The sequence below is a fragment of the Vigna unguiculata genome, chromosome 7 (genome assembly GCF_037176805.1).
Source record: "Vigna unguiculata cultivar grain cowpea cultivar isolate G323 ecotype 2 chromosome 7, ASM3717680v1, whole genome shotgun sequence".
Lineage (NCBI taxonomy): Eukaryota > Viridiplantae > Streptophyta > Magnoliopsida > Fabales > Fabaceae > Vigna > Vigna unguiculata.
The window spans coordinates 39390800-39399839 of NC_140798.1; the positions used below are offsets into that span (position 1 = coordinate 39390800).

General features: G+C 25.6%; 2 protein-coding genes across 2 annotated transcripts; both read left to right on the plus strand.

The window, feature by feature from the left end:
- Positions 1-1111: 1111 nt before the first annotated feature.
- On the plus strand, positions 1112-2860 carry LOC114192690 (polygalacturonase-like). The gene is made up of 4 exons (XM_028082474.2): positions 1112-1267; positions 1405-1713; positions 1821-2339; positions 2466-2860. Exons 2-4 carry the CDS (start codon positions 1483-1485, stop codon positions 2700-2702), a joined length of 987 nt encoding a protein of 328 aa, XP_027938275.1. The 5' UTR covers positions 1112-1267; positions 1405-1482; the 3' UTR covers positions 2703-2860.
- Positions 2861-6896: 4036 nt separating this feature from the next.
- On the plus strand, positions 6897-8661 carry LOC114192626 (polygalacturonase-like). The gene is made up of 4 exons (XM_028082405.2): positions 6897-7053; positions 7191-7499; positions 7607-8125; positions 8252-8661. The coding sequence occupies exons 1-4, from the start codon at positions 6934-6936 to the stop codon at positions 8486-8488; spliced, it is 1185 nt and encodes a 394-aa protein (XP_027938206.2). The 5' UTR covers positions 6897-6933; the 3' UTR covers positions 8489-8661.
- The last annotated feature ends 379 nt before the right edge of the window (positions 8662-9040 follow it).

Genomic DNA, 9040 nt, shown 5'->3' on the forward strand with positions numbered 1-9040 from the left:
TTATTAATTGATATTAAATATTATGATTTATAAGTCAAATAAAAAAAATTAATTTAATTTTCTTTGATTTTTGATATACTACACATAATTTAAAAAAAGTTTAAATACTATATATAATTTAAAAAGTTTCAAAATTTTTAATTGCATAAACTATAAAAAAAATCAAAATATTTTAATATACATAATTTAAAAAATTTAAAAAAATTTAAATACATAAATTATAAAAAAAGCAAAATTTTTGGGGGGGCCATGGCCCCTCCCTACTCCTATAATAGTCCGCCAGTGCATACTAAGTCATGCCAAAAAGTGAAGGATTAAAGTCAACAATTGAGAGTCATAATATCATTGTGCCAAATATATATGGGAACTAAATTAAAATAAGTACAATGACATTTGGTATGTGTAGCATTATCCTACCATGTGACAGTGGCATTGCCACATGTCATAACCACTAACATTATATAATATAGTCAAAAATTTAATATGAATTGATTTAATTTTGGATGTCGTTTCAAAATCATGAATATAATATATTTCTAACTATATCTAAATGTTATTTCTAAATATGATACATTACACAATCAATCAATAATATATATATATATATATATGATTATTTTTTATAATGATATACGTACATTAATATTTTTTTAATACTTATGTTATTAAATTAACAATTATAATAATTAATTTATTAGCTTTAATACAAAAAACTTTTATTATATTAAATAACTAAATTAATATTTATTTTTTTTAATATTAGTGTAGTTATAAAATGTTTTTTTCTAAAATAAAAAAGGGTTCGAACTAGATTTTGGTAGCTAAACAATACCGTTGATGTATAGAAAAATTGACTCAATAAAAAAATTTACCTAAATTGAATTAGTTTTTCACCAACGATTGCTTCTAGGGAAAACACGATCATAATTCGTGACGTAAAGTTAATAGTAAATAAGTGAATCCTAAATATATACTAACAACTAAAATAATCAGATACACATGTGGATGATAATTTGCATTAGAATTGCTTATAATATCAATGGTCTTTCATCCTTGTTAGGTCACTATAAATAAAGTTGTGTAGTTTGAAAATTAAATCACTCAACACAAGTGAAAGTGTGAAACAATAAAAAGCAAGAAAAAAAATATGAGGTTCTCTATGATCATATTATTTTTATCTTTTTCTATAATTAATTTTGTTTTAGTTCAATCAGCGACTCTTGAAATATCAAAATTTGGAGGAAAACCAAATACAAATATAGCTAAGGTATGTTCTTTTATATTCAACAAAAAAAGTTATGATATTATATTGATGAAAAAAAATACACATTTGATCGTAAATCATAGATTTTTTTATTATTGTTACGATGTTTTTCAATAACGTACTATTTTCATAATTACAAGGCTTTAACAAGTGCTTAGGCTGAAGCATGTGCATCCACATCTGCTGTCAAAATTGTGATTCCAAGTGGAACATATCAAATGACCCATGTAGATGTAAAAGGTCCTTGCAAGGCTCCTATTGAAATTCAACTTGATGGCACAATTAAAGCACCTCAAAAGCCAGAGGATGTTGGCGGTGATCAATTGCTCAGGATTGGTTATGTGAACGCCTTAACCATATCTGGTAAAGGAGTTATTGATGGTCAAGGTTCATATGCTTGGAAACAAAATGATTGTTCAAAGAACACTAAGTGCAAACTGCTTGGCATGGTAAATAAATACTTTTTGTCAAAATTGAAATAAAATATAACAACTTGTGTATTTATCAAAATTATAGTTCATTAACTTTTTTTAATTCTTTTATCAAATGTCAACAGAATTTGGGTTTCAATTTCATCAATAATTCAATAATTCGTGGAATTACAACCAAGGATAGCAAACACTTTCACGTAAATGTTTTGGGCTGCAACAATTTCACATTTGATGGATTTAAAGTAAGTACTCCAGGCGACAGTGCCAACACTGATGGCATCCACATTGGAAGATCCACCGGTGTGAATGTTCTTAATACAGACATTGCCACCGGAGATGATTGTGTCTCACTAGGTGATGGTAGCAGACAAGTACTTGTCCAAAATGTGAAATGTGGACCTGGTCATGGTATTAGTATTGGAAGTCTTGGCAAATACAAGGAAGAAGAGTCTGTTGATGGTATCACAGTTAAGGGTTGCACTTTGAAAGGAACTACCAATGGAGTGAGGATTAAGACTTGGCCTAATGAGCCAGGAACAATTACAGTTACTAACATGAGATTTGAAGATATTACCATGGATAATGTTATGAACCCTATCATCATAGACCAAGAGTATTGTCCATGGAACCAATGCTCCAAACAGGTATTTAGTTCCTTATTATCTATTAATGCACACATTGCCATTATTATTTTAGTAACAAAATATTTCGTGCACCAAGATCACTTAGAATCCTAATTTATCCTATCTCTTATTGTTGTGATGGTTCAGAATCCATCGAAAATAAAGATAAGCAAAGTTATCATCAAGAATATCAAGGGAACTTCAGGAACCAAAGAAGGAATTATTCTTGCTTGTAGTAGTGGTGTACCCTGTGAGGGAGTGGAGATATCTAATGTTGATCTCACATTCAAAGGAGCTCCGGTAATAACTACGTGTTCTAATGTCAAGCCAAAAATAACAGGAAAGGCTCCTGCCTGTACAACTCCAAGTACTAAAAAAGAATAATTCAAATTTGTTTAGACAATATAAACGTACAATTTTTTTTTCCTAGAAGAGTGAAGAGTCAATTATACTAGTAGTTATAATTGTAATTCCTTGTTAAATAAACACTTGAAAAAAATTCAAGTAAAACGAGAATATGTATATTATCATTTTGGCATAATAGAATGTTTTGATCATTTGACTATAACATGTCAAGAAAATATGTTATAAGTTATTTGTAGTATTAAGAAGTTTATGAAATGATAGAATATCCATGTAAGTCAAGAAAATATTTCTTCTTTCAAGTGATTTGGAATGATTTTCTTTAATTCATGTGATTAAAATATGGAGTAACAATTTTTTTTAATGAGTATACTAAAGCTAGTTTGATAGAATCACTATTTGTTGTTATGTTAACTCAAGTTATTACTACCTTTTAATTTCAATTTTACAAATGATTTTTTTTTAAATAAACCTTAGAAAAGTCATAGTTTTTTATTTTCTTTTAAAATACTTCCATTAAAATTTGCGTATAACACTTTAATATAATTTGTTAGAACAATTGTACCAAACCTTTTTATCAAAGTTTTTCATGTTATCGTCATTGGGGAGGGACCTTGGTTAGGACATACGGACCGTGGTCCCCAATTTTTTTTCCGTACATTATTATATATATATATAGATATATATATATATATATATATATATATATATATATATATATATATATTACATATATATTTGTTTTTCGTATATATATATATATATATATATTATTTTTCATTGTTTATCATCACTTTTTTATTTATTTGGTCACTTAGTATTGATTAATAATTTGGCAACTAACTTTCCAATTCACATTTAATTGAATGATATTGTTTTAATAATTTTCATCCAAACAAGATTATAGAAGATACATTTCTTTTTAAAATCCTGTTGATAACATTACTTGTTAACAGTTGTTAACGGTTAATCTCTGGACTTCTATAATTTCAAAATTAGTTTTATTTTTCTTTTAGCAAATAAATAATATATGTAATATTTTTTATTTAATTATGTTCTTTTAAATGTTTACGTTTGTAAACTCTAAATGGTGCCAACAATTGTATTCTTATCAAAACTTAAATATTTTTGAACTAAATTTTCATAAAAATGTTTGAGTTTGAGCTATTATAGTTAAACATATAATATTTGAATAGTAGTCTATCTATACCAAGTCAATAAATTTATAAATAAATAATATATTGAAACAATTTTAATATTAAAAGTGTGTTGAAATTTGGTGTCCCTCTTGTGAATAGATTATTATTAAATTTGTTGTAGTTTTATAATTTAGGTATAATTCCTGATTTAGTTCTCCAATTATTTGGTTTGATTTTTTATCTTCTTATTATTTGTTGGTTTAATTTAGTCCTTCAATCCTTTAAAAAAGTTCAATTTGATCATCTCCGTTAAGTTGAACTTAACACCGTGTCATTACATGACATGTATCAAGTCGTGAAAATTTTTATTTTATTTTTAATTTTTTATAAATTTTGTAATTCTTTTATAAATTTTTATTTTTTTAAAAGATATATAAATTGCCACGTGTCAGGTTACCATCATTCCACATATGCCACATAGTGGTAGTAGTTGTTTTCAATTTAGTCATTTATTTAAATTTTTTGTTCAATTTAGTCCTCCTATTTTTAAAACGATCCAATTTGGTAAATAAATTGGTAAATAAGATTAATTACAACTTATATATACATGTTAATATAATTTTTCTGAATTTATACATCAAATCACTACACATAAATATTCAAATTATTTTATTTTTCATCAGTGTAAAAAATTACATAGTTAAGGAGACAAAATTAACCAAATTAAACCTTTTTAAATAATTGGAGGACTAAATTGAACCAACAAATAATAAGGAGAGAACAATTTACTAAACCAAAATATTGGAGGACTAAATCATTAGTTATACCTATAATTTATTGTTCAAACATCTTAAAAGTTATAGTACAATATTTTTTCAATATAATGTATTCAATTATGTTATTTTTTATAATTTAAATATTTTATTATTTTCTGAAAACATGATGTGATTAATTATTTTAAAAGAACAAAAAAGGTTTAATAGTTAAAGCAGTGGCAGATCTTCAGGTAATATTTTGGGGGGTGTCAAAATTTTGGTTGAATTACTCTTTGATTCATTTTTTCGTCTAAAAATATCATGTTGGTCCTCTAGTGTTTTTTAGTTTTAATTTGGTCTCAATTTTATAAAATTAATGCAATTTTATCTTTTTCGTTAAATTTCTTGAAGCAAAACAAGAATTTTTCACCAAATTGATACTATGATTATGCCAATTACACTATCAAAGCAAATCACCCTTATTTACAACTTCAATTTTGATGAAAATTTATTGATTTGATTAAATAAATTTAACAAAAAGAGGACAAAATTACATCATTTTTTAAAAGTCGGATCAAATTGAGATTAAAAAAACTGGAGGACCAACTTAATATTTTTGAACGAAAATAGGAACCAAAACAGTAATCCTAAAATTTTTATATAAACTAGTCAAAACAATGTATTTACTTTTTTTGTCATAATAAAAAATTAAAAAAATTATAATTATTGTTATTATTATAATTATAAAATTAGATATAAATATTTTTTATAATTTTAGTATAATTAATTTTTATTTATAATGATTAAATTTTAAAAATAAAAAAAATTATTAAATTACAAAATAACCATTTAAAATATAATATTAATAAAATAATTATTTTTATTTAAAAATATTTGAAAGATAAATTTGAAAAATAAATGTAAAAAAAAAATTCCTTATATATAAATATAAATGTGTAAAAATTTATTAGAATGTCAAATATATAAAATATATTAAAAATATTAAATTTGAAAAAAATTATTTAAAATTATAAATTAAATTACTTAAATGTAAAAAAAAAAAAAAGAATAATTGGGGACCATGGCTCCCTTTCCAAACGATGGTCCGCCACTGAGTTAAAGAAACTACAAATTTAAAAAATAGAACAAACAAATGGAACTTTATCATTTTGTAGAAAGAGATAAAGGAAGTGATGAAAATCTCTTCATTCTAATTACATATAGAAGCATGAGAATTGAAATTTATTATTACAAAAAAGTTAGTTATATGTAAAAAAATCACCTATATATAAATGAATTGAAGAAGCTAGAAATAAAGTAAAAGGTTTTAATGGTGTGATATAGGGGTGAAATCGTACACAGGACTAAAGAAAATAAAAATAATATTGATATAGGAATTATTAAAATGCAAAAAGAAGTACAATTAAGAAAATTTTAGTATCTGAATCATGATAATTAAGTGATAATTAAGCAAGCGAACTAAATATCTACCATCTTATTTATTTCTTATTAATCATTGCTTGATTAACCATTTTTCTTTCTCAATTTTGAGATATTATTTACAAAATAAGCTAACTACAACAACAATTCTGTTAAGTCCTATGGTGAGATTTATCCAAATATATGTTATAGATATATATTATATACGATAACTTTTTAATATATGACATAATCAAAAATTTCATTCGAATTTATTTAATTTTGTATGTTGTTTTAGAATAATGAATATAATATATTTTTAGCTATATTTATAATGTTATTTCTAAATATGATATATTACATATTATATATATATATATAAAATAAGTATATGGTTTTTTTATAATGATATATTTATGCGTATATTTTATTTTCCTAATATTATATTGTTTAAAAGGTTCAAGTTTTATAATAATATAATTTAAATTAATAATTATAGTAATGGATTTATTAATTTGAAGTTAAATGAAATAATTAAATTCATATTTTAAACTTAACCAAATTACTAAAGTTTTAAAATAATTTTATCTCAAATAAAGAAAATATTCAGAATTCATTTAACTAAGCCCTGGATTTAAAATACTTAAGTCAATAAAAAAATTTACCTAAATTGAATTAGTTTCTCGCCAACGATTGCTTCTGGGAAAACACGATCATAATTCATGACGTCAAGTTAATAGTAAATAAGTGAATCCTAAATATATACTAACAACTAAAAAAAGCAGATACACATGTGGATGAATATTTGCATTAGAATTGCTTATAATATCAATGGTCTTTCATCCTTGTTAGGTCACTATAAATAAAGTTGTGTAGTTTGAAAATTAAATCACACAACACAAGTGAAAGTGTGAAACAATAAAAAGCAAGAAAAAAAATATGAAGTTCTCTGTGATAATATTATTTTTATCTTTTTTTATAATTAATTTTGTTTTAGTTCAATCAGCGACTCTAGAAATATCAAAATTTGGAGGAAAACCAAATACAAATATAGCTAAGGTATGTTCTTTTACTTTCAACAAAAAAAGTTATGATATTGTATTGATGAAAAAAAATACACGTTTGATTGTAAATCATAGATTTTTTTATTATTGTTACAATGTTTATCAATAACGTACTATTTTCATAATTACAAGGCTTTAACAAGTGCTTGGGCTGAAGCATGTGCATCCACATCTGCTGTCAAAATTGTGATTCCAAGTGGAACATATCAAATGACCCATGTAGATGTAAAAGGTCCTTGCAAGGCTCCTATTGAAATTCAACTTGATGGCACAATTAAAGCACCTCAAAAGCCAGAGGATGTTGGCGGTGATCAATTGCTCAGGATTGGTTATGTGAACGCCTTAACCATATCTGGTAAAGGAGTTATTGATGGTCAAGGTTCATATGCTTGGAAACAAAATGATTGTTCAAAGAACACTAAGTGCAAACTGCTTGGCATGGTAAATAAATACTTTTTGTCAAAATTGAAATAAAATATAACAACTTGTGTATTTATCAAAATTATAGTTCATTAACTTTTTTTAATTCTTTTATCAAATGTCAACAGAATTTGGGTTTCAATTTCATCAATAATTCAATAATTCGTGGAATTACAACCAAGGATAGCAAACACTTTCACGTAAATGTTTTGGGCTGCAACAATTTCACATTTGATGGATTTAAAGTAAGTACTCCAGGCGACAGTGCCAACACTGATGGCATCCACATTGGAAGATCCACCGGTGTGAATGTTCTTAATACAGACATTGCCACCGGAGATGATTGTGTCTCACTAGGTGATGGTAGCAGACAAGTACTTGTCCAAAATGTGAAATGTGGACCTGGTCATGGTATTAGTATTGGAAGTCTTGGCAAATACAAGGAAGAAGAGTTTGTTGATGGTATCACAGTTAAGGGTTGCACTTTGAAAGGAACTACCAATGGAGTGAGGATTAAGACTTGGCCTAATGAGCCAGGAACAATTACAGTTACTAACATGAGATTTGAAGATATTACCATGGATAATGTTATGAACCCTATCATCATAGACCAAGAGTATTGTCCATGGAACCAATGCTCCAAACAGGTATTTAGTTCCTTATTATCTATTAATGCACACATTGCCATTATTATTTTAGTAACAAAATATTTCGTGCACCAAGATCACTTAGAATCCTAATTTATCCTATCTCTTATTGTTGTGATGGTTCAGAATCTATCGAAAATAAAGATAAGCAAAGTTATCATCAAGAATATCAAGGGAACTTCAGGAACCAAAGAAGGAATTATTCTTGCTTGTAGTAGTGGTGTACCCTGTGAGGGAGTGGAGATATCTAATGTTGATCTCACATTCAAAGGAGCTCCGGTAATAGCTACGTGTTCTAATGTCAAGCCAAAAATAACAGGAAAGACTCCTGCCTGTACAGCTCCAAGTACTAAAAAAGAATAATTCAAATTTGTTTAGACAATATAAACGTACAATTTTTTTTTTCTAGAAGAGTGAAGAGTCAATTATACTAGTAGTTATAATTGTAATTCCTTGTTAAATAAACACTTGAAAAAAATTCAAGTAAAACGAGAATATGTATATTATCATTTTGGCATAATAGAATGTTTTGATCATTTGACTATAACATGTCAAGAAAATATTTTATAAGTTATTTGTAGTATTAAGAAGTTTATGAAATGATAGAATATCCATGTAAGTCAAGAAAATATTTCTTCTTTCAAGTGATATGGAATGATTTTCTTTAATTCATGTGATTAAAATATGGAGTAACATTTTTTTTTAATGAGTATACTAAAGCTAGGTTGATAGAATCACTATTTGTTGTTATGTTAACTCAAGTTATTACTACCTTTTAATTTCAATTTTACAAATGATTTTTTTTTAAATAAACCTTAGAAAAGTCATAGTTTTTTATTTTCTTTTAAAATACTTCCATTAAAATTTTCGTATAACACTTTAATATAATTTGTTAGAACAATTGTACCAAAACTT